The sequence below is a fragment of the Canis aureus genome, chromosome 22 (genome assembly GCF_053574225.1).
Source record: "Canis aureus isolate CA01 chromosome 22, VMU_Caureus_v.1.0, whole genome shotgun sequence".
NCBI lineage: Eukaryota > Metazoa > Chordata > Mammalia > Carnivora > Canidae > Canis > Canis aureus.
The window spans coordinates 17,890,807-17,916,506 of NC_135632.1; the positions used below are offsets into that span (position 1 = coordinate 17,890,807).

Here is a 25,700-nt window from a genome sequence, read left to right on the forward strand (position 1 = left end):
ATCCTTTGCTGTGCAAAAGCTTCTTATCTTAATGAAGTCCCAATAGTTCATTTTTGCTTTTTTTTCTTTTGCCTTTGTGGACGTATCTTGCAAGAAGTTACTGTGGCCGAGTTCAAAAAGGGTGTTGCCTGTGTTCTTCTCTAGGATTTTGATGGAATCTTGTCTCACATTTAGATCTTTCATCCATTTTGAGTTTATCTTTGTGTATGGTGCAAGAGAGTGGTCTAGTTTCATTCTTCTGCATGTGGATGTCCAATTTTCCCAGCACCATTTATTGAAGAGACTGTCTTTCTTCCAATGGATAGTCTTTCCTCCTTTATCGAATATTAGTTGACCATAAAGTTCAAGGTCCACTTCTGGGTTCTCTATTCTGTTCCATTGATCTATGTGTCTGTTTTTGTGCCAGTACCACACTGTCTTGATGACCACAGCTTTGTAGTACAACCTGAAATCTGGCATTGTGATGCCCCCAGATATGGTTTTCTTTTTTAAAATTCCCCTGGCTATTCGGGGTCTTTTCTGATTCCACACAAATCTTAAAATTTGTTCTAACTCTCTGAAGAAAGTCCATGGTATTTTGATAGGGATTGCATTAAATGTGTATATTGCCCTGGGTAACATTGACATTTTCACAGTATTAATTCTGCCAATCCATGAGCATGGAATATTTTTCCATCTCTTTGTGTCTTCCTCAATTTCTTTCAGAAGTGTTCTATAGTTTTGAGGGTATAGATCCTTTACATCTTTGGTTAGGTTTATTCTTAGGTATCTTATGCTTTTGGGTGCAATTGTAAATGGGATTGACTCCTTAATTTCTCTTTCTTCAGTCTCATTGTTAGTGTATAGAAATGCCACTGATTTCTGGGCATTGATTTTGTATCCTGCCACACTACCAAATTGCTGTATGAGTTCTAGCAATCTTGGGGTGGAGACTTTTGGGTTTTCTATGTAGAGTATCATGTCATCGGCAAAGAGGGAGAGTTTGACTTCTTCTTTGCCAATTTGAATGCCTTTAATGTCTTTTTGTTGTCTAATTGCTGAGGCTAGGACTTCCAGTACTATGTTGAATAGCAGTGGTGAGAGTGGACATCCCTGTCTTGTTCCTGATCTTAGGGGAAAGGCTCCCAGTGCTTCCCCATTGAGAATGATATTTGCTGTGGGCTTTTCGTAGATGGCTTTTAAGATGTCGAGGAATGTTCCCTCTATCCCTACACTCTGAAGAGTTTTGATCAGAAATGGATGCTGTATTTTGTCAAATGCTTTCTCTGCATCTAATGAGAGGATCATATGGTTCTTGGTTTTTCTCTTGCTGATATGATGAATCACATTGATTGTTTTACGGGTGTTGAACCAGCCTTGTGTCCCAGGGATAAATCCTACTTGGTCATGGTGAATAATTTTCTTAATGTACTGTTGGATCCTATTGGCCAGTATCTTGTTGAGAATTTTTGCATCCATGTTCATCAGGGATATTGGTCTGTAATTCTCCTTTTTGGTGGGGTCTTTGTCTGGTTTTGGAATTAAGGTGATGCTGGCCTCATAGAACGAATTTGGAAGTACTCCATCTCTTTCTATCTTTCCAAACAGCTTTAGGAGAATAGGTATGGTTTCTTCTTTAAACGTTTGATAAAATTCCCCTGGGAAGCCATCTGGCCCTGGCCTCTTGTGTCTTGGGAGGTTTTTGATGACTGCTTCAATTTCCTCCCTGGTTATTGGCCTGTTCAGGTTTTCTATTTCTTCCTGTTCCAGTTTTGGTAGTTTGTGGCTTTCCAGGAATGCGTCCATTTCTTCTAGATTGCCTAATTTATTGGCGTATAACTGTTCATAATATGTTTTTAAAATCGTTTGTATTTCCTTGGTGTTGGTAGTGATCTCTCCTTTCTTATTCATGATTTTATTAATTTGAGTCTTCTCTCTCTTCTTTTTAATAAGGCTGGCTAATGGTTTATCTATCTTATTAATTCTTTCAAAGAACCAACTCCTGGTTCTGTTGATCTGTTCCACAATTCTTCTGGTCTCGATTTCGTTGAGTTCTGCTCGAATCTTTATTAACTCCCTTCTTCTCTTGGGTGTAGGATCTATTTGCTGTTTTTTCTCTAGCTCCTTTATGTGTAAGGTTAGCTTTTGTATTTGAGTTCTTTCCAGTTTTTGAATGGATGCTTGTATTGCGATGTATTTCCCCCTTAGGACTGCTTTTGCTGCATCCCAAAGATTTTGAACGGTTGTATCTTCATTCTCATTAGTTTCCATGAATCTTTTTAATTCTTCCTTAATTTCCTGGTTGACCCTTTCATCTTTTAGCAGGATGGTCCTTAACCTCCACGTGTTTGAGGTCCTTCCAAACTTCTTGTTGTGATTTAGTTCTAATTTCAAGGCATTATGAACTGAGAATATGCAGGGGACGATCCCAATCTTTTGGTATCGGTTCAGACCCGATTTGTGACCCAATATGTGGTCTATTCTGGAGAAAGTTCCATGTGCACTTGAGAAGAATGTGTATTCAGTTGAGTTTGGATGTAAAGTTCTGTAGATATCTGTGAAATCCATCTGGTCCAGTGTATCATTTAAAGCTCTCGTTTCTTTGGAGATGTTGTGCTTAGAAGACCTATCGAGTATAGAAAGAGCTAGATTGAAGTCACCAAGTATAAGTGTATTATTATCTAAGTATTTCTTCACTTTGGTTAATAATTGATTTATATATTTGGCAGCTCCCACATTCGGGGCATATATATTGAGGATTGTTAAGTCCTCTTGTTGAATAGATCCTTTAAGTATGATATAGTGTCCCTCTTCATCTCTCACTACAGTCTTCGGGGTAAATTTTAGTTTATCTGATATAAGGATGGCTACCCCTGCTTTCTTTTGAGGACCATTCGAATGGTAAATGGTTCTCCAACCTTTTATTTTCAGGCTGTAGGTGTCCTTCTGTCTAAAATGAGTCTTGTAGACAGCAAATAGATGGGTCCTGCTTTTTTATCCAGTCTGAAACCCTGCGCCTTTTGATGGGGTCATTAAGCCCGTTCACATTCAGAGTTACTATTGAGAGATATGAGTTTAGTGTCATCATGATATCTATTCAGTCCTTGTTTTTGTGGAATGTTCCACTGAACTTCTTCTTAAAGGGGAATTTTAAGAGTCCCCCTTAAAATTTCTTGCAGAGCTGGTTTGGAGGTCACATATTCTTTTATTTGCTGCCGGTCTTGGAAGCTCTTTATCTCTCCTTCCATTTTGAATGAGAGCCTTGCTGGATAAAGTATTCTTGGTTGCATGTTCTTCTCATTTAGGACCCTGAATATATCCTGCCAGCCCTTTCTGGCCTGCCAGGTCTCTGTGGAGAGGTCTGCTGTTACCCTAATACTCCTCCCCATAAAAGTCAGGTATTTCTTGTCTCTTGCTGCTTTAAGGATCTTCTCTTTATCTTTGGAATTTGCAGGCTTCACTATTAAATGTCGAGGTGTTGAACGGTTTTTATTGATTTTAGGGGGGGATCTCTCTATTTCCTGGATCTGAATGCCTGTTTCCCTTCCCAGATTAGGAAAGTTTTCAGCTAGAATTTGTTCAAATACATATTCTGGCCCTTTGTCCCTTTCAGCGCCCTCGGGAACACCAATTAAACATAAGTTTTTCTTCCTCAGGCTGTCTTTTATTTCCCTTAATCTATCTTCATGGTCTTTTAATTGTTTGTCTCTTTTTTCCTCAGTTTCCCTCTTTGCTATCAACTTGTCTTCTATGTCACTCACTCATTCTTCCACCTCGCTAACCCTTGTCGTTAGGACTTCTAGTTTGGATTGCATCTCATTCAATTGATTTTTAATTTCTGCCTGATTAGCTCTAAATTCTGCAGTCATGAAGTCTCTTGAGTCCTTTATGCTTTTTTCTAGAGCCACCAGTAGCTGTATAATAGTGCTTCTGAATTGGCTTTCTGACATTGAATTGTAATCCAGATTTTGTAACTCTGTGGGAGAGAGGACTGTTTCTGATTCTTTCTTTTGAGGTGAGGTTTTCCTTCTAGTCATTTTGCTCAGTGCAGAGTGGCCAAAAGCAAGTTGTATTGGGAAAAGGAGAAAAAGAGAGGAGAGAAAGAAGGAAAGAAAAGAGAAAGAGAAAAAAAAGGAAGAAAAAAACGAAAAAAAAAGAAAAAGAGAAAGAAAAAGAAAGAAAGGAGAAAAAAGGGGGGTGGGGGAAGGAAACAAATCAAAAAGCAAAACAAAACAAAAAAAAGAACCACAGGGGAGTATCTTCTGATTCTGTGTACTTTAAGTCCCTTGAAGTCCCTTGGCTTCTCCTGGAAGTTGTCCTTCTAGCTGGTCTTCTGGGGGAGGGGCCTGTTGTGCTGATTTTCAGGTGTTAGCAGTTGGGGGAGCTGCTGTGCCCCTGCCTGGTGCAGGGCTCAGTGGGGGTTGTTTACCCCGTGAGGCCCCAGGAGCAACAGCCCTAGTGGCGGGGCCAGCTCTGCAGCCCTGGATTCAGCTCCAGCAGGAACTCCGGAGGTCTCCGTCTGCAGGGCTTGGAGGCTCCAGGGCGGGGCCGCTGATCTGCTCAGCTCGGGGCAGGAGTGTCCTTGCGGTCCTGGGCCCTTCGGGCCTCTGCCTGTCCCGGGGGGGGCGGGGGAGGCCGGATCCTGGGCTGTGTCCCGGCGCCCTGTGCTCCGGAGCCTGCGCTGTTGGATTCGCGCTCCTGGGCCGCGCAGCCCCCTCCACGGAGCCGCCGCCCGAGCGCCCCCCGCCCCCAGCTGCTCCTGGAAATGCGCAGCCCCCTCCGCACGGAGCCTCTTCCTCTGCCCGAGCCCCTCCAAGCTGCTCCCGGGGCCGCGCAGCCCCCTCGGCGGAGCCGCCGCCCGAGCCCCTCCAGCTGCTCTGGGTCAGTCGTGCGCGCTGCAGCCTTAGGGAGCTCGGCGCACTCTCCTGGGCGCGCAGTTGCTCTGTTACTGTCCCGGGGAACCCGAGGGCATCCCCGCCCTCCTGGGTCCTGCTCCAACTCCCCACGAGCCCCTTTCCCCCGGGAAGGTCGGTGCAGCTCCTGCTCCTCCGGGACGGGGCTCTCCTGTCCTGGGGACACTCGCCCCGGCCTCAGCCCGGCTCCTCGTGGGGCCCCTCCCCCTTGGATGCCGTTGTTTCTTTATTTCTTTTTTCCCGTCTTCCTACCTTGATAGAAGCGCAAACTCTTCTCACTGTAGCACTCCAGGTGTTCTCTCTTTAATTCTCAGGCCGAATTCATAGATTTTCAGGATAATTTGAAGGTTTTCTAGGTAATTTGGTGGAGACAGGTGATTTGGAGACCCTACTCTTCCGCCATCTTGCCCCTCCTCCCTGTTTTTGTTTCTTAAATTCCACATGTGAGTGAAAGAAATCATGTGGTGTTCCTCTTTCTCTGACTGACTTATTTCACTTAGCATAATACTTTCTAGCTCCATTCATGTCATTGCAATTGGCAAAATTTCATTCTTTTTATGGTTGAGTAATACTCCATTGTGTGTGTGTGTGTGTGTGTGTGTGTATATACATATATACATGCATACACACCTACACATCTTCTTTATCCATTCAATTGATGGGCACACAGGCTGTTTCCATAATTTGGATATTGTAGGTAATGCTGCTATAAACATCTGGTTGCGTGTATCCCTTTGAATGAGTATTTTTGTATTCTTTGGGTTACTATGTAGTAGTACAATCATTAGATCCTAGGGTGGTTCTGTTTTTAACTTTTTGAGAGACCTCCATACTATTTTCCAGAGTGGCTGTACCAATTTGCATTCCCACCAACAGTGCAGGAGGGTTTTTTTTCCCTCCATATCTCACCTACATATTTTGTTTCTTGTGTTGTTGATTTTAACCATTCTGACAGGTGTGAGTTGATATCTTGTAGTTTTGATTTGCATTTCCCTGATGGTAAGTGATGTTGAGCATCTTTTCATGGGTCTATGCTAGCCATCTGTATGTCTTCTTGGAAAAAACATCTATTCATGCCTTCTGCCCCCCTCCTCTCCTTTTATTTATTTTTTTTAAAGAAAGGCAGACTGTCATTTGCAGGGTCTCACTTGGATGTGGTCTAGAGTCTTGAAAGCTTGACTGTTGAACATTCTCCTACAAATGGACCTTGAGAACTTGTTTGGAGGTTCTAGTAGGGAAGCACAGCTACTTGTATACCCTTAACTGAAGAACAGCCCTCCTCTATTGGGGAAGGTTGTCCTCTTTGACTGAACCTACAGCTTTGAGAGGGATGCACATAGAGTGAGGGAGGAGGGGACACTTGTCTAGCCAGCCAGATCAGTAGAGTCAACCCTGGTGATCAGTGGGGTGATAGATATTAGAGCCAGTTGCCCCCATACCCTGCCCATTTTAAATTAAGTTGGTTTTTGGGTGTTGTGTTGTATAAGGTCTTTATATATTTTGGACATGTCCCTTTATCGGATATGTCATTTGCAAATATCTTCTTCCATTCTGTAGGTTGCCTCCTAGTTTTGTTGATTATTTCCTTCATTGTGCAGAAGCTTTTTATTTTGATGTAGTAGTCCCAATAGTTTATTTTTGCTTTAGTTTTCCTTGCCTCAGGAGACATATCTAGGAAAAAGTTGCTATAGCTGATGTCAAAGAAGTTACTGCCTGTGTTGTCTTCTAGGATTTTTATCGTTTCAGGTCTCATATTTAGATCTTTAATCCATTTAAAATTTATTTTTGTGTGTGGCATAAAAAAGTCTTCCAGTTTTATTCTTCTGCATGTTGCTGTCCATTTTTCCCAGCACCAGTTGTTAAAGAGAACTTTTTCCTATTGGATATTTAGAGGGAAAATACGTCAACATAATAAAGGCCATATATGAAAAACCCACAGCTAATACCGTAGATGGGGGAAAACTGAGAGGTGTTCTTCCAGTCAGGAATAAGACAGGGATGTCCACTCTTACCACTTTTATTTAACATAGTACTAGAAGTCCTAGCCACAGTAGTCAGACAACAAAAATAAAAAAAGGCATCCAGATCAGCAAGGGTCATTTCTCTTTTCTTTTTGATAAGCCTGGCTAGAGATTTACCAATTTTGATCTTTTCAAAGAACCAACTTCTGGTTTCATTGACCTGTGCTATTGTTTTTTTTAGTTTCTATATCATGTATTTCTTCTCTAATCTTTGTTATTTCCTTCCTTCTGCTGGCTTTAGGCTACATTTGTTCTTTTTCTGTCTCCTTTACATGTAAAGTTAGGTTGTTTGAGTTTTTCTTGCTTCTTGAGGTAAGCCTGTATTGTTGTATACCTCCCTCTTAGAATCACTTTTGCTGCATCCCAAAGGTTTTGGACCATTGGGTTTTCATTTTCATTTATTTCCATGTATTTTTAAAAATTTCTTCTTTTATTATGGTTGACCTATTCATTGTTTAGTAGCATTTTGTTTAACCTCCATGTGTTTGTGCTTTCCAGATTTTTTCTTGTGGTTGACTTTTGTTTCATAATATTGTGGTCAGAAAGGGTGCATGTTTTTTTTTTTTTTTTCAGATTTTATTTATTTATTTATGAGAGATACAGAGAGAGAGAGAGAGGCAGAGACACAGGCAGAGGGAGAAGCAGGCTCCATGCAGGGAGCCTGGCATGGGACTCAATCCCAGGATCATGACCTGAGTCAAAGGCAGATACTCAACCACTGAGCCACCCAGGGATCCCCTGAAAAGGTGCATGTTATGATTTCAGTCTTTTTGTTTTTGTTGAGGCCTGTCTTGTGACCTAAAATATATGATCTATTCTGGAGAATGTTCATGTGCACTTGAAAAGAATGGGTATTCTGCTGTTTTGGGGTAGAATGTTTTGAATAGATCTGTTAAGTCCATCTGGTCCAGTGTATCATTCAGAGCCTTTCTTTTCTTATTTTCTGTTTAGGTGATCTGTCCACTGGAGTGTTCAAATACTCTACTATATTGTATTTGAACCTTGGTTTCCATCTCGGTTTAATAAATTATCAGGTGGTAGAAAAATATAAGGAATATTTGTATTTGTGTGTGCTTATCCTGTCTTACCAGGACATATCTTCTTGGCTAAAAACATTACAGGTAGCTTTACTTAGAATTTGTCTTAGTTTTTGAAAGACTTTGGCTTAATTCAAAGCAGGGTAGTAAAAAGCAGTAAGATTTTTAAGATTTTGGGGCCCTTGAGTGGCTCAATCCATTAAGCATCTGCCTTTGGCCCAGATCAAGCCCCCAAGTCAGGCTCTCTGCTCATTGGGGAGTCTGCTTCTCCCGGCTCCTTCTGCCCCTCCCCCCTGCTCGTGCATTCTCTCTCAAATAAATAAAATATTAAAAAAAAAATTTTTTTTAAGATTTTATAATCCTTTTTCCTATTCTCTTCCCTTAAATTCTCTTTTTATTGTTTGTATTGTTGTTGTCGTTGGTATCATTATTATTGTTGCTTTTATTATTATATATGTAAATCTATTTTCTTAGGATCCTTACATGGTTTTGTTTTTATTTAGATATTTAGTCCATCTGAACCTTAATTTTCTATGTGGCGTCATGTAGAGATCTAACCTAACTGGTTTTATAGGCCATTCATTGAATAGATGAGTAATTAAGCCTGGATATTTACTGATTGAACTAGGTTTATGCTCATATTTTATTGGACCCACACAGGGTTTTTTAAACTTTGAATTAATTACTAATATTTTAAAAATTAAGATATTTTATTTAAGTTCTTATTTCTATTTAAGTTCTTATTTAAGTTCTTTTTAAAAGCCAGAATCTGGCAACAAATTCCTGCCTAGTCATTATCAGGACAGAATTATGCCTTTCCCCTGTCATATATGGGCATGTGTTCTTCAATTAGCTACAGGCCCTGGCCATCCTTGCTTTACTCAGTTATGGATGGTCTTATCTTGCTTCTAGAGGCATTTGAGTTTGCAGTTTCTCATAGACCATTGTTTCTCTACTTCATTGTAACGAAACCTCTATCGTATCCACTCACATGCATAGGTGTGTTTCTAGACTCTCTAATCTGTTTCATTTTTACACTATTTCCATTATCTTTTAATTTCTGTAATTTTATAGTAGGTTTTGATACCTTTTAGGGTAAGAATCTTGTCATTGTTCTTTTAAAATTTTTCCTTTGCTATATTTTTAGCACATTTATTCTTCTGGATGAACAATTTGTCAAATTCAAAAATAGATCCTATTGAGATGAACTATAATTGGATTAACTTTTTAGATTAATATTTGGAAAGGTGATACTTTTATAGTTTTGAATCATCTCATTCAGAAATATGTCTCTAATTTTATGTGGGCCTTACTTGATAGCCTTGAATAAAGTCTTATACATTTTTAAATTTAGCTTTTGAGTATTTTTTGTTAGGTTTACTTCCTAGGTGTTTTATAACTTTTATTGCTATTGAAAATGGCATCCTTTTCTCCCCATTACATTTTCTAATTGATTGTTGCTGCTGCTTCATAAATCTGAGTTGATTTTATTTCCAGGCACTTTTCTGAAAACTGATTTTTTTTGTTTTGATAACTCTTGTACCCAGCATATAACTGAATTTTTTAAATTTCCTTTTGTTTCTTAGATTCAGTTTGAGAGGCTTTGTCCTTTAACAGAGGGATTAAACCATTCATGGATACTGAGACCAACTCATATATCTGCTTTTATTCCTGACATCTTTCTGTTTTCTGTATATGGTTTTTGGTTCCATTCTTTTCTTTTCCTTACATTTGCTAGGTTGAGATTTGTCTTTTTTCTCTTCAAGTACTTAGGACATTTGTCATCTTAATTCTTTTCTATTTGTCTAATGATTACTCTTAAGATACAGTTTTTATCCATAGCAAGAATTTATCAGGTATCTACAAACTGTTTCTGAATAAGGTCTATTTTTGAGGTTTTAAAAAAATTCCCATCTCTCTGGTAATTGTCATTTTACTGTTTCATCATTGTTAATATATACTTTTCTGCAATCATCTGATTGTGGTCAAGTCATAAGAATGTGCTCTGCTGTCAGTAATAATCCTGTGGAGGGGAATTAATTTTTCCATTAAAATGTACTTAAATACAAGAGAAGAAAATGTAATACTCTCTTGAAACTCTCAAATGAAATACTCTCTTGAACTAAAAACAAAACAAAACAAAAGCACCTCAGTGAACATCTGAAGTCTTAGTACCAGGAAACCTATGAGTTTATAGCTTGAAGTATGAGTAGGGACAAAGATTTGAGATCAAAAGAGTATCTTGTTCTTATACTTATATAGCTATTTATTATATGCTCTGGGCTTGATGGTGGTAAATAAGAAAATGGCTTTACTCTTCTTTGTTTTATTTATTTTTTATTTATTTTTATTTTTTAAAGATTTTATTTTTTTATTCATGACAGACACAGAGAGAAAGAGAGAGGCAGAGACACAGGCAGAGGGAGAAGCAGGCTCCATGCAGGGAGCCTGACGTGGGACTTGATCCCGGGTCTCCAGGATCACACTCCGGGCCGAAGGTTGTGCTAAACCGCTGAGCCACCAGGGCTGCCCTCTTCTTTGTTTTAAACTTGCTGTTTTGGGTCTTCCCTTCCTTTCCTTGGATGATATGTAAGGTAGAACTCATACCTTTTGGCAGAGTGCTATAGTCACATATTAAGATATTTAAAATTCACTCAGGCATTAATGATGTTAGGGAATTACTGTTAAATTTCTTTTTTTTTTTTTAAGATTTTATTTATTTATTCATGAGAGACACAGAGAGAGAGAGGCAGAGACATAGGCAGAGGGAGAAGCAGGCTCCCCTTAGGGAGCCTGATGTGGGACTCAATCCCCAGACTCTGGGATCACACCCTGAACCAAAAGGCAGACGCTCAACTGCTGAGCCACCCAGGTGTCCCATGTTAAATTTCTTCTGTATGATAATGGTTTTAGGATTTAAATAGGAGAATGTGCCTACTTCTAAGAGAAACATACTTACCCTTAAGTATTTGAGGGTAAAGTTTTATCATGTCTGTATTTTCTTTAGGAGGTTCAGCTAAGTGAGCAAATATAAGATAGTGTTAACAATTGTTGAATCTAGGTAGTGATTATGTGGGTATTTATGATGGTTCATTTTATGTATCAACTTGACTGGACCATAGGTTTCCCAGATATTTGGTCAAATTTTATTCTGAATATGTCTGTGAGGATGTTTATGGATGAGATTAACATTTGATTTTGCAGACTGGGTAAAGCAGATTGCCTTCCCTAATGTGAATGAGTCTCATTCAGTCATTTGAAGGCCTGACTAAAACAAAAAGGCTGAATAAAAGGGAGTTCCCCTTGCGTGACTACCTTTGAGCTGGGACATCAGTTTTTTTCCTGCCTTCAAACTTGAACTGTCTCTTCCTGGGTCTCAGGCCTGTGAGCATTCAGACTAGAACTACTCCATTGGCTCTCTTGGATCTCCAGCTCGCCTAATGCAGAAGTTGGGACTTACCAGCTTCCATAATTATGTGAGCCAATTCCTTATAATAAATCATTTTAGATATATACATATACATTGTTTCTGTTTCTCTGTAGAACCTTGATAATACAGATTTTGGTACTGAGAATGGTTGTAGAGGAACAGCATTTTAAGGATTAGTTCTCTGCATTGGGTTTGGGGTTTCCAAAATTGGCATGATGTTTACAGGATTTCTCTATAGAATGTGTTGGACTTTATTATTCATTGTCCTCACTTTGAACTTTAACTGAGGTTACGAAACAACAGGATATGCTCCCTTTAAACATCTGATTTAACTTAAATATAAGGAGATAGAATTAGAGAAATGTGAGATTCTAGCTAAGAATGTATTGATGATTCTTTTTCCCTGTGTAGATTATAATAGGGCATTCATAACTTACTTTAAAGTCTAAATCATTTGAAAATGCATTTAGCTTTTCTGTGAAGACTGTGGTTCTGATTAGAACTTATATGTTTAATTATGTTGATGAAACTGCTATACTTCCAAAACATTACATGTGTCATTCCTGTTAAAGAACTTCTTAATGCCTAAAAATAATTCTGAAAATGATGATATATTGACATAGAAAGCACTCCTTTAACCTAAATCATTTTGGATAGGACTGTGATAAACATTTCAACTAAAAGCATGGTCTTTTTTTTTTTTTTTAAGGTTCTGAGTAGCATCAATTCAATTGTTCATAATCCAAGAGCTCCAGTAATAATTTATAAACAGAGCAAAGGAGGAACCCAACATTTTAATAAAGATTTTGTTCGAGATTGTGGATTTGAGCATCTTATTCCTATAGTAGAAATGTGGGCAGATCAACTGACTTCTCTAAAGGTAAGGGGTTGAATATTTTTTACATGCTTTGAAAATCTCTTGGATTCTCTGCGCTTTTTGTTTTTGTTTTTGTTTTTTTTTTTTCCTCTGGGCTTTATTAAAGAACTAGGCTTCATTTTTTTTGTGTGTTTGTTTGTTTTAGCTGTAAAGCTTACCTTATTTATTTTTTTAAATTTATTTTTTTTTTTATTTATGATAGTCACAGAGAGAGAGAGAGAGAGAGGCAGAGACATAGGCAGACGGAGAAGCAGGCCCCATGCACCGGGAGCCCGACGTGGGATTCGATCCCGGGTCTCCAGGATCGCACCCTGGGCCAAAGGCAGGCGCCAAACCGCTGCGCCACCCAGGGATCCCAAGCTTACCTTATTTAAAACTTGAATTTAAAACTTGTTACTTACCATATTGGTTTTAAGTACTACCTATTTGATGTTGTCATTACTATAAGCTTTGCCTCCTGTAAAGTTTTGCTAAAGACTTTTAGACCTGTTGCCATGTTGAAAATCTGGAGTGGATCTATTTTGCACTTCTAGGTCCTTTCCTGTTCTACCTTCATCTTACTCTTTTTGGTATTTCCATGCTGCAGATTTTCCTGGCCTTTTACTCCTCTTGAGATACAATGTTTTATCCTTCATTCCACTTTAATTGGGGATTTTTTCCTCTTCATATTTTAAATCATTTTCCTTCTCTCAAAACTGTCCACATCTCCATAACTGTTTTATAGAACAGTTAGTAGTTCAATAACAGCCAATACTACTTTTACTTATCATGTCTATCCATGGAAGATAAACATTTCTTTGCTTTCTAGAGTTATTTTGCATTCTTTATCATGTATCTTCAGGTTTTTCAGTTTTTGTTGAGTAGTTCACTGAAAGGTGAATTGCTAAAGTCATTAATATTTAGTTTCTATTCCCTTCTTCAATCTTTAGATCTTTCTTTCTTTTCTTTTTTTTTTCTTTTTTTTTTTGAGTGGGGACAGAAGGGGCAGAGAGAGAGAAAATCCTAAACAGGCTCACAACCCTGAGATCATGACCTGAGCTGAAATCAAGAGTCAGACACTGGGATCCCTGGGTGGCGCAGCGGTTTGGCGCCTGCCTTTGGCCCAGGGCGCGATCCTGGAGACCCGGGATCGAATCCCATGTCGGGCTCCCGGTGCATGGAGCCTGCTTCTCCCTCTGCCTGTGTCTCTGCCTCATTCTCTCTCTCTCTGTGACTATCACAAATAAATTAAAATTTAAAAAAAAAAAAAAAAGAGTCAGACACTAACTGAGCTGCTGAGGCATCCCTGATCTTTAGATTTTTCAATAATATATATAGCACTACCTCTGTTCATGAATATGTGATTCAGTAGCAGTATTTGTCAACAGAACCCTTATTGCATGAAGTATAAATGATACAGAAGATATGAGTAAGAATGTATAAGTTCTATGAGTTTTATCTTTTTTTTCTCGGATATATCCCAAGGAATCTCCTGATACATAATGTGTGCTTAATATTTGTCAAAAGAATGAAGTAGAATAACAAATTCCAAGACAGCAAAATGACAATGATGATACTGAATTTAAAAAAAATTAATGAAAACATACTGGTAATTGATGAAAGAGTCTTCGTGTTCAGGCTAATTTCTCTTTCCCTTTTTATATAGGGATCAGATAGAGCTATAAAATAGAAAACATTTTAATTGAGTGATAGTGTTGTTGTCTTAATATACCTATCTTATAGGCCTGAGTCTCTCCAGTTTATATCTTAGTAGATGTTAATTATGTAAATATGGTTAATTATGTAAACCCAGTCATTGCTTGTCAGAGGGTTCTCCCAGTAGTAGGAAACAGTGCTAACCCCACTTAAAAAAAGATTTATTGAGGGGACACCTGGGTGGCTCAGTGGTTGAGTGTCTGCCTTTGGCTCAGGGCGTGATCCCAGGTGCAGAAACTGAGTTCTGCATCGGGCTCCCTGTGAGGAGCCTGCTTCTCTGTGTATGTCTCTGCCTCTCTCTGTGTTACTTATGAATAAATAAATAAAACCTTTTTAAAAAAAGATTTATTGGGGCTCCTGGATGACTCAGTTGGTTAAGTATCTGCCTTTGGCTCAGGCCAAGATCCTGGAGTCCTAGGATAGAGCCCATGTCAGGCTCCCTGCTCAACGGGGAGTCTGTTTCTCTCTCTGCCCCTCCCCCTCCCCCTACTCCTTCTCTCTCTCTCTCTCTCTCTCTCTCTGTCTCTCTCACTCTCTCAAATAAATAAGATATTTTTTTAAAAAAAGATTTATTTATTTGAGAGAGAGCAAATAAGCCAATTGTGGGAGGGGCAGAAGAAGAGAATCCTCAAGCAGGATTACATAATTAACCATGGTTTACAAAATTAACATTTACTAAGATATAAACTGGAGAGACTCAGGCCTATAAGATAGGTATATTAAGACAACACTATCACTCAATTCTCTCAATCCCTGCTGAGGAGGGAGCCCAATGTGGGGTGCTCTGTCCTATGACCCATAAGATCATGACCTGAAGCAAAACCATGATCAGACACCTAACTGACGGAGCCAACCAGATGCTCCACTGTGCTAACCCCACTTTAATTCCTCGCAAGGAAGATGGGCTAGAACATGCCCTAGCCTTTCCAAGAGAAGGTAAAAGACTAGAAGAGAAAGGAGACAAAGGAAGAATCACATAAATGGATAGTTACTGATGATTTACTATGTTCAAGGCATTGGGGAGGTAGTCAGAAAAGATGAACACTGGGTGCCTGGGTGGCTCAGTCAGTTAATGTCCAACTCCTGATTTGGCTCAGGTCATGATCTCACAGTTGTGGAATAGAGCCCCTCATCAGGCTCTGTGCTCAGCACAGAGTCTGCTTCAGAGTCTATCTCCTTCCCCCTCTGCTTCTCCCCCTGCTCATGCTCACTCTCTCTCTCAAATCTTTAAAGAAAAAAAGATGAACACAAGATTCAGACTAATTGGAGAGACAAGACTTTCTAAAATATGCAAAATAAAATTTAACATTCATGATATCATTAAAAGAAATGAATGCCATAAAAGCAGCCCATGAAAGGAGATGCCTAGGTTGCTCAGTCAGTTAAGCATCTGCCATTGGCTCAGGTCATGATCCTGGGGTCTTGGGATAAAGCCCCACATCAGGCTCCCTGCTCAGTGAGGAGTCTGCTTCTCCTATTCCCTTTGTCTCTCCCCCTACTTGTACTCTCTGTCTCCCAAATAAGTAAATAAAATCTTAAAAAAAAAAAAAATAGCCCGTGATGAAGTGCCAAGTGAATGGGGTAGATGACTTGTGCTCCAGAATCTGGAAGGGGAAGAACCCCAAGATAAGCTTGACGGTGGTGGTGAGTTCTTGCTACTGTATAGTTTTTCCACTAGAAGGAGACAAGGAGAGTAAATGTTGTAATTAGAATGTTCTGAGGACCTCGGAGAGGAATTTAGTGGCCCTGCCACTGAAGTAATTCATGGATGTTAGGCAATGGTTCAGATATTTAACTATTACTGTGGAATCAGGATCCAAATTGAGAAACTGCCTAAGTTCTATATGGCCTCATATGAAAGATTTTCTATATTGTAGTAGCCCTCGAGGTTGGGACAGCCATCTTCCTAGATTAGTTTTTTTCTCAGGTTAGATTTGGCTTAAAAAAAAGAAGGCTGGGAAAGGCATGAAGGAGCTGTCTGCTTTCTTCCTTCTGTCTTTCCTACCCACCTTTCCAGGAAAGTTGAACTAGAGACTGTTGCTTTCCCAACCCAGTATGCTGCTGTACCCTGTGGCTTTCTCATTCCCCAGGGATCCAGGGGCCTGCTGTACAGAGACAGGACGTTGATTGTACATCTACATCCCCACAGCTGAGCAATGTGGAGAACATAGGAGACCCTCTTTTAGATTTTTCAGGGCTTGGTGGACTATGCTACAACCATCCTGTCACTGCCAAGTAGACCAGAACAGCTCTTTTTTCTTAACTGTATAATACTTTATTCCCAAGCAAAACTTATATTTGGGTGCTTTTTACTGAAGACCATTTCTTTATAATCGCAGCTTGTAGATGGAGCATTGGTTAATGAAGGTTTTTATGCTGCAACTTCCTGACTTCTTTTTCAAATTCCAGTGGCACTTATTGTTTAAAACATTCATTTGATACTGATGTATTGCCTTGAATTTCTGAAATACCAAACTGAATTGCTTCCTTACCAAATAAGAGGCTACAGATATCAGTATGTGAAGCCTGGGCATTCACTGGAGAATGTTAAATAAGTGGAGGACTAAAATAAGGAAAAGAACTTCCTGTACTTCTTTATGTATTTTAGGGTTGTACTAGTACAGTAACCACTAGCCATATGTAGCTTTTATTACTTAAAATGTGCTAGTCTCAACTGAGATATGCTGTAAGTTTAAAATACATACTAGATTTAGAACCATATAGAAAAAAATAATTAAAATATTGATTATGTATTAAAAAGATGATATTTGGATATGGTGGATTAAACCAAATATATGATTAAAGTTAATGTTGCCTGTTTCTTTTTGTTTTAACTGTGGCTATTCAACAATTTAAAGTTACTGTGACTTAGAGTGCTACTGTAATAGTGATGTAATGGGACAGATGGTAGCTATACTTGTGATGAACATAGCATAATGTATAAACTTGTCAGATCACTAGGTCATACACCTGAAACTAATGTAACATTGTGTGTCAACCATCCTCATATTTAAAAAAAAAAAAAAGTAAATACAATTACTCTTTTTTTTTCTTTTTTTTTTTCAATTACTCTTTATATTACATTTCTTTTGGACAGCAGTGTTCTAAAGGGCCAAGCACTGTGCCGTGCATATAGTAGATGCTTGGTAAATGTTTATCAATTGACCAGTCTTAGAGTTTTAATCTTCCATTAGCTTTTGTCCTTTGTGCAAATCTTAAAATAGATTAGGACAACCTGTCTTGACCAAGAGAATTAAGTAGGCTGTCATGAAGATTAAGTAGAGTTAATTTAATTTAGAATCTTATAAATTAATTATTTTTTCAAATTAAAAAGCTGCCTAGAAATAAATGCTACAATGGATGAATATTGAAAACATTATCCTAAGTGAAGGAAAGCCAGTCAAAAAAGGCCACTTATTGTATAATTCTACTTCATGTGAAATGCCCAGAATAGGCAAATCCATAGAAATAGAAATTATGTTAATAGTGACCCAGGGTCTGGGGATAGAAAAGAATGGGGAATGGCAGTGAATGAGTATGGGATTTCTTTTGGGGGTGATAAAAATGCTCTGAAATTAAAGAATAGTGATAGTTGCACACCTCTGTAAAATGATTAAAATTACTGAATTGTACCCTTGTAAGGAATGAATTTTATATGAATTATATCTCCATAATTCTGTTATAAAATTGTTTAAGGCTAAAATATAAAGGATGAATTTGTTTTTTATACATCAGTAGTTTAAAAATAACTACTTAAATAACATATACTACTAATAAATAACATCATTACTTTAAACATCCAGATTTGAGATAACCAATATTATCATTGTTTTTTCTAAGCCCTATATTTACCTGGAGAACACACATTTAACAGACTTTTTCTAAACTAGTAATGGTATTTTTTTAAAAAGTACTGATGATGGTTTATATATATTAAACTTGCCTGGACAATTATATTATATTGACATTATTATGGAGTCTTTTTAAAAATCAATAATACCATGTTGTTTCTTTTGTTATAAAGGATTTGTATAAGTCCTTGAAAATACTATCTACAGAACTGGTGCCTTGGCATAACTTAAAAAGGCATGATGAAAATGAAGGTATTAGAGTTGAAGATCTGTTGTTTATAGTAGATACCATGTTAGAAGAAGTTGAAAATAAGGAAAAGGTAATGTTTAATACTTATGTAAATGTTCATATTTTAATGTAATCTTATCTTAAAAATTGATAGTGATACAGATAATGATATTTGTTCTATTAAGATTCTATTTCTCTTTTTAAAGTTTTCATTAAAGTTTTAGGATTATTTTAACATGTTAACTGTTTATCCCTCTCTCTTGGACAGGACAGCAATATGCCAAACTTAAAAACTTTGCAAGCTATTGTGTCTCACTTCCAAAAGTTATTTGATGTGCCTTCTTTAAATGGAGTCTATCCTCGAATGAATGAAGTTTATACTAGGCTTGGAGAAATGAACAATGCTGTGAGAAACCTCCAAGAACTCTTAGAATTAGGTGATAACTCTTTATTCTTTCTGGCCCCCATTTAAGAATTATTCCTAATAAATCAACAAAAAGTAGGTTAAAAAATAGAAAGTAAAAATTTGAGGATAACAGAAGCATAGGGTATTTGATTTAATTTTATGATGTTGAAAATTCTCTTTTAAGATATCCTTTTATTTCTCTCTTTCAGATAGTTCATCCTCATTGTGTGTGTTAGTGAACACAGTTGGAAAATTGTGTAGGGTGATTAATGAGAACATGAATGAACAGGTTATGCAGGTATTGGGACCTGAAGACCTCCAAAGGTATTTATTTTAAAAAGTTTGCCAAAAAAAAAAAAAAAAGTTTGCAAAGTATCATCCAGAATGCTTGGAGTGGTGAAATTAAAGACTTTTCAAAGCTTCATAAGTTATTTACCTTTCCTGTTTGGGATAGCTTTTTAAATAACTTGACAATATAAAATAATCTCACACCTTATCAATGGAGAGAATGCCATGCATTTTCAAGATAAAAATAGATTGTAGGGCCTATAAGTTTACAGAGGGTGGGTCAGAACTCAAGCATTATTGCTATAAGCCTGTTCCCAAGGAAAATTATACGTGGAGAAATTCACACCTTGTTAGCAACTTCATGTTAGTGTTCAGACTATATAAACAAGTCCTATTTTTAGTACACTACCATAGGTCACTTAACAATTGCTAATAGTATGTTTATTATTTGATTAGAAGATAAATGTTAAAGATTTTTTTTAAAGCTTGTCAACTCTAAAAACATTCCTTTTGAAATATGGAAACATTATAGATATACTTAAAGCAACTCTTCCACCTCCACCCTCCACCCTCAATTTTATACGCAACATAGGGGAAGAGGAGCACATAACATATACCACCTATTCATATATTCTGCAAGTTTTCTACAAAGATCCTTACCTAATCTGACACATGAATTTTCTGATACTTGATGCTTTTAAAAGGAACATATTTGTCTTTTTTCCCTTCCCACATTTAGATGACTGATACTTATTCTTAATGTTTCATAGAATATGGGATATAAAAAACAATTTTTAGAAAATGTTAAAAAGCAAGGTCTCTTAAAAATTCTCAAGTTAAGTGGAAAGCTTTCACATTAGGAGTGTTACATTAATTTGGAACACATATTTAGACTGATAATAAGTTTTTTTTTTTTTTTTAGAAAAGTGGTATTAGATGAACAAAGACTTCAAAAAGGAAGGATTGCAGTAAATGATTATTAAATTTATATTGAAATTAGCAGGAAATTTTCCATTTTGAAAATGTTTTATTTCAATCAGATGCAAGAACCTTAAGTTGGAAATTCAGTGTAAACTGTGCATTTTTTTTTAAAAGCATTATCAACAAATTGGAAGAACATGAGGAATTTTTCCCAGCATTTCAGGCATTTACTAATGATCTACTTGAAATCTTAGGTAAGATTATTGTTGATAGTGGTTAAATTTCAAGTTTTAAGAAGTCAGGGGGTTTGAGGGGTGAGTGTTCCATAGTCACTTTATTAGTACTTTTACCTATAGTGTTTTGGTAGAAGTGTCTAAAAACCACTAACAGTTCTGGAAACACACTCCTGACTTAAAATTAGAGTTGGTTGAGGTTGGTGTGCAAAACAGAGAAGCACATATCCTTAAAATGAGAAATGACATTACTCTGGCTAGGCCCAGTTTAACCCTGACTCTGTCATGCCTAATGAGAAATCTTCATAGAATTTATGATCTTGAAGGTATTTAGTTTTTTAGGGTTTTTTTTTCCTCCCCCCCCCTTTTTTTTTTTTTAACAGCTTACCTACTGTGGGTTTTTTTTTAAATATACAAATTAAATTTCTTTCTCGGGTGATAAGTAATGTAAAGTGAATATCTGTAGAAAGAAAGATAAATTCATAAATCTGTATAAGGGAAGAGATTTATTTGTATTCTTGGCCAGATTGAGGGTTTTGTTATTAGTATTATCTCTTAAAGGGAAAAAAAAATCTAATTTCCTTCGGAATCAGGCAAAATAGAGACCCAAGGCTCTTATTTTAAGTATGATTATATATGGCTATAAAAGTAACTTATCTTACTTTAAAAACACTTTTTAAGGTGATTTATTCACCGATGAATTTTTTTTTTCTATATAGTTCATTTGAAAGAATTTGTTTTAAAAGAATGCCTCTTTGACATAGGAAATTAAATTAGAAAAGGAGGGAAGCCTGGCTGGCTCAGTGGGGTATAGCATGAAACTCATGATCTTGGGGTTGTGAGTTCAAGCTCCACATTGGGAAGAGAGCTTACATTTTAAAATAATAATAAAATTAAATTAGAAGAGGAGGTAAGATTTAGTAGAAGATAAGGGACTAAGTAAATTAAAATTTGGTAAGAAGATAGATGAATAAATGAAATGTAAAGAAGCATCTGACTGGAATATCTAGCCTGGTAAACATAAAGGATGTTTTGTGGCAAGTTTTGTGTATGCTATGGAAGCAAGGGAGACAGTGACTGAATGTACCTTTAGTCATGCTCATATGTTTGAAAGATATCATAGCAAGGAAAAATGTAATTTGAAAAGTTACAGAAGAGACCTGAAATTGTAGAAATGTATTGCCTTGTATCCTAAAGACAATAAAATCAGTTTCATAGAATAATAAGATTTTACTTGCTTTGGGGTAGCAGTTAAATAGGGAAGTTCTCATCATTAATAAATATTTTAATAGGTGTGCAGGTAACACTTATTTAGAATCCTTCTATAGAAACATCCGGATATTATGACACTCAGCTTGGTTCATACAGCATCATTTACTCCTAGAAGCCATGTCTCTCTGCAGATGAATTCTGTATTTATGTCACAGTTTAAATTCTGGAGTTACAAATGACACTTAACATTGGAAAGTGAAATCTGTTTGTCAAGCATAACTATTTTTATTATTACTAGATGTCATTTTAAGCATCTAGAACTACAGTGTTGTATTGAATACCAGAAGTGGAGAAGGACTTTATTTTGTAAGTGGTGTGATTAGCAGAGATTATTCTCAAATCAGCCAAAAATCTTCTCTGCAGGGTTCGTTTATAAGGCAGATATCGAATTTTTTAGAAAACAGGTATGATTTCAGAATGGGGTTCAGGGAATAACTTGATCTCCTCATGATATAAGGTGTGAATCAAATTCTCTGTTGTAGATTTGCTTATATTTTTTTCTGATATCTTGACAATTTGTAAGTGGATCTAGACAAGTATTCTGACTGAAGTCAGGAGCTTAAATAGCATAGGCTATATGTTTAAGTTAAAGGAAAAGCAACCAAAATTCAGCTAAACATGGAGGAAGAAAGGTGAAATCTAAGGAAGCATGTTTTATATAAAGGAAAATTAGTTTCTAAACAGTGGCCTAGCAGAATAATATAGAAAAAAAGTGGTAAGAATCTAAAGAAAGTGCCACTGGGGCTTGTAAGGCTGAGCCTAGATAATGAGAAAAAAGGACCTTGCTTTTCCAGTGGTCAAGAGCTTTCAGTAAATTTAACAGGGTGGTTGGAAGAAGACAGTTTTAGAAAGAGAAATCAAATTCACAAAGAATCTGGCAGAGAAGAATATGAACTAGTTTATCTGGTAAGCTGGACCAGGCTAAGCTCTACAACACATTGCATCTGAGATTTGTTTTTTTTTTTTTTTTTTTATTTTTTATTTTTTTTTTTTTTTGCATCTGAGATTTGTACTTTGAGAAGCCTCACACTTTTTATTAGGTAGCTATGTTTTACCCTAAAAATGATCCTACTATAGTATTGAGAAATTTTTCCAATAGAACTAAGAGAGAGAACTATGTTCATGAGAAGAAATCATTAAGTGCTCAGATGGGGACCCAGAGGAGAGACAGCTTTTACCTAGGATTTCACCATGTAGACTCACCCATGTAATTATATAGATTTAAAGAGGTAATAACATATCATGATGTGGCCTGTAGAATCTCTTAATAAGAGCACACTGCTGATGAGATTAATATCAGAGTCAGAGGATACTTGTAGGTATATGGTAGCTTTACGAACAGATGCCCTGTGAAGCATCTGGGTCTGAATCAGTGACACTCTCATCACCACCATTGGAGAAACATTTAATGTGCATAGAAGTGCTAGTTGTTGTTGCCTTTGCATTTGAGGTTTGCCTTTGCATAGAGATTCTCATTTCATCTGAGCCTATCACTAGATAAAGCTAGTCTTGCCTTATTCTTGTTTTTCTGTTACAGAAATTGATGACTTGGATGCCATTGTACCTGCAGTAAAGAAATTAAAAATACTTTCATACTGAAAACAAATCAAATCATTGTTACTGTGTAAATTGCATTCTTAACATTATGAGTATTTTGTAGGATTGATCTTGCTTTGAGACAAGGGTTGTAAATGTATTTACTCTCAGAATTCGTCCCCTTCTTAGTATTGGTCCTTCCCATTTATATTTTTTATTCACTTTGAGATTCCTATATAGAAAACAGTTGTAAGCTAAAGTGGTAAGTTACATTTAAGTCCTCTAATCATTCCTTAGGCAATTCTTGAGTGCTTAAAGTTTAAGATTGTTTTAAAGTATAGTGTGTGAGTAAAACAGAAACTCAGGAAGAGAAGTTGCAAATAATAGAAATGTTGCATTAAAGTTGAGGATTTAGTGACCTTTTTTGATTCTGGGAACAAGAATTGCCAATGGCTTTCTTAAATTCAGCCAATAGGAACCTATTGCTTTCTGGGCCAGGAAATGGCACATTCTGTTAAGATACCCCTCATGGCACTTGCCCTTTCATAGCAGGAGGAAGAAAAGGAAGAAGGAAGAAATGTTTTATCATTGTGTTAGGATAGGAAATGAATTACGAGGTACTATAGCAGGGTAGGTAGTAGTCTCTCATTAAGAAAAGTATCTTTTTGCAATCTTGATGTAATATACTTTTTATAAGGACATGAAATCTTAAATAAAGTTTTTGTGAAGAATTTCCAAATATAAGTGTCCTCAGTGACTTATTTATTTATATTATGCACAAATAGTGAATTATATTTTCTTACAAGGCTGAGCCTTGATGCATTTTATTTTACATAAGAATACTTTTCTTGCTGCCTTCTGCTTATTCTCTGTTCTCAGTATTCACTCTGATTTTCTCAAGGGACCAATGTTACTGCACCCTCCTCCCTTACTGCTCTTTTGTAAATAGCAAGCTTAGGCTTTTTCTAGATTCAAAACTCTTTGTTTTGTTAAGGTGCAGTTACATTTTTAAATTCTAGCCCACAATTTGTGAAAGAATCTGTGTCTTTGAGAGATGAGTAGAAAAAGTAATTGGATATTCAATAATGTAAGCACTCTGAGTTGATTAGATTACTCCAAGAAATTGCTATGAGGCAGTTTGTGAATCTAACAGTATTTGAAAGGAAGGAATTTAATTTTAAAATGACGTTAGCTCTTAGCTTAAAACAGATTTTCAAACTCTTCCTCAGAGGCCTCAGCTTTTCTTGGAGGGTCACTGAGCAGGACAGTGCCACTAGAAGGAAGAACTGTAGGTTCCCTCTGTCAGGTCCACTTTTATCCAGTTTTAACTACTTAAAATATTAGTAAGGTACTGCAATTACTGTTTAGCTCTTTTTAATATTTTAACTGATGTATAATTGACTAATAAGCTGTACATATTTAAAGTATACAATTTGATAAGTTTCGATACATATATACACCCATGAAACCATTACCACAATCAAAATACTAAACATACTTCATCTCTCCAAAAGTTATCTCTTTGCCATTGGTAATCCTACCCAGGCCCCTTCTGCCCCTAAGCAACAACTGATCTGTTCTAAGTCACTATAGACTTGTTTGCATTTTATGAGATCTCATAAATGGAATCATACAATTGATTTTAAAAAGTTCTTTTTTTGTGAAGCCTCTTCCACTCAGCATAATTTTGAGATTTTTGCATGTTGTTGCATTTATTAATAGTTCCTTTTTATTGCTGTGTAGTATTCCATTGTATGAGTATACTGCAATTTGTGTATCCATTCATTTATTGATGGAAATTTTAGGTCTTTTAAGTTTTTGACTACTACAAATAAAACTGTCATAAACATTAATGTTCAGGGCTTTGTATGGACATATACCGGATATCCAGTTTTTTGAAAACCATTTCATATATTTTGTCTTTTGTTTTGGTTCTGGTTGGCACAGGTGGAAAGGTAAATTTGGTTTCCGTTACTCCATGCTGGTTAAAAGTGGAAGTTTTGAAGTATTGAGTCTGAAAATATGTAGGGTTTCTTAGGTTGTCTTTTCGTTATTTTTTTCTAATTTTATTGCATTGTAGTCAGAGTCAGTTTTGTTTGTTTTTTTCCTTTTTCGGTATCAAGTCTTTGGAATTTGTGAGACTTTGTGACTTTTATGTGATGAAATTTACACGTTCCACAGATTACTTAAAAAAAGCCTCATCTCTGTTTGACATATACTGCTATTAAATTGTTTAAATCTACTTCATTTCTATCAATTTTTTGTCTCGTTGATTTGTTAGTTTATAAGAGATATTGAAATTTTTCTGTGGATTTGTCAAATTTGTTTTATGTATTTCAAGCCTATTTACATGTACTTATAAATTCATAGTTGATAATAGCTTCTCAACTAATAGGTCTGTTGCTACTCATGCATTTCACCTTAAATGCATTTTTGTCCTTTCTTTTAATTGATAGTTGTTGGATATTTCTTTTCCTTTTTTTTCATTTATTTACTATCTTTTTTATTATAAAATATAACACATGCTAAGAATGGTATAAACTATAAATGTCAAGTATAATGAATGGTTATATGGTGAATGCCCTGCAACAATAAAAAAAACAGAACATGACCAGCCCTCCAAAATGCACTATCCCCATATGTCCCTTCCCCCAAGGGGTAACCATTAGCCTGATTTGTTAGTCTCTTCCATTTTTTTAAAAAATAATTTTGCCACTTCTGTGTATACCTAAACCAGGATAATTTTTACCTGTTTTTGAACTGTATAAAAATGGTGACTCATATTCTTTTTAATATTTGTTCCTTGATTCAATATTATTTTTATACTATTGATCCCTGTTGTTGTCTGTTGGTCCAGGTTGTTTTCATTGCTGTCTAGTATTCCTTTATGAATATTACACAATCCATTTGTCTGTTCTACTGGCAATTGATATTTGGACTGTTTCTTGTTCTTGGCTATTGTGAACTGCTGCTATGAACATTCTTATATATGCATCCTTGTACACTTGTGTA

At 36.6% G+C, this 25,700-nt stretch overlaps 1 protein-coding gene across 13 annotated transcripts in view; it reads left to right on the top strand.

Annotated features, from left to right (window-relative positions):
- Nucleotides 1–25,700, top strand: part of CEP70 (centrosomal protein 70) — a 119,515-nt gene that overhangs the window by 70,775 nt on the left and 23,040 nt on the right. For 6 of the 13 annotated variants that reach the window (XM_077864978.1, XM_077864977.1, XM_077864974.1 and 3 more), the window contains 6 exons: nt 12,090–12,260; nt 17,977–18,123; nt 18,301–18,469; nt 18,648–18,762; nt 19,822–19,901; nt 22,690–24,930. In XM_077864978.1, coding sequence (XP_077721104.1) covers nt 12,090–12,260; nt 17,977–18,123; nt 18,301–18,469; nt 18,648–18,762; nt 19,822–19,901; nt 22,690–22,751 — 744 coding nt within the window. In that variant the 3' untranslated portion in view covers nt 22,752–24,930. Of the gene's footprint in view, nt 1–12,089; nt 12,261–17,976; nt 18,124–18,300; nt 18,470–18,647; nt 18,763–19,648; nt 19,902–22,689; nt 24,931–25,700 lie in introns of those variants that run through there. The other 7 variants (XR_013361140.1, XR_013361139.1, XR_013361138.1 and 4 more) reach the window with 4 other exon arrangements.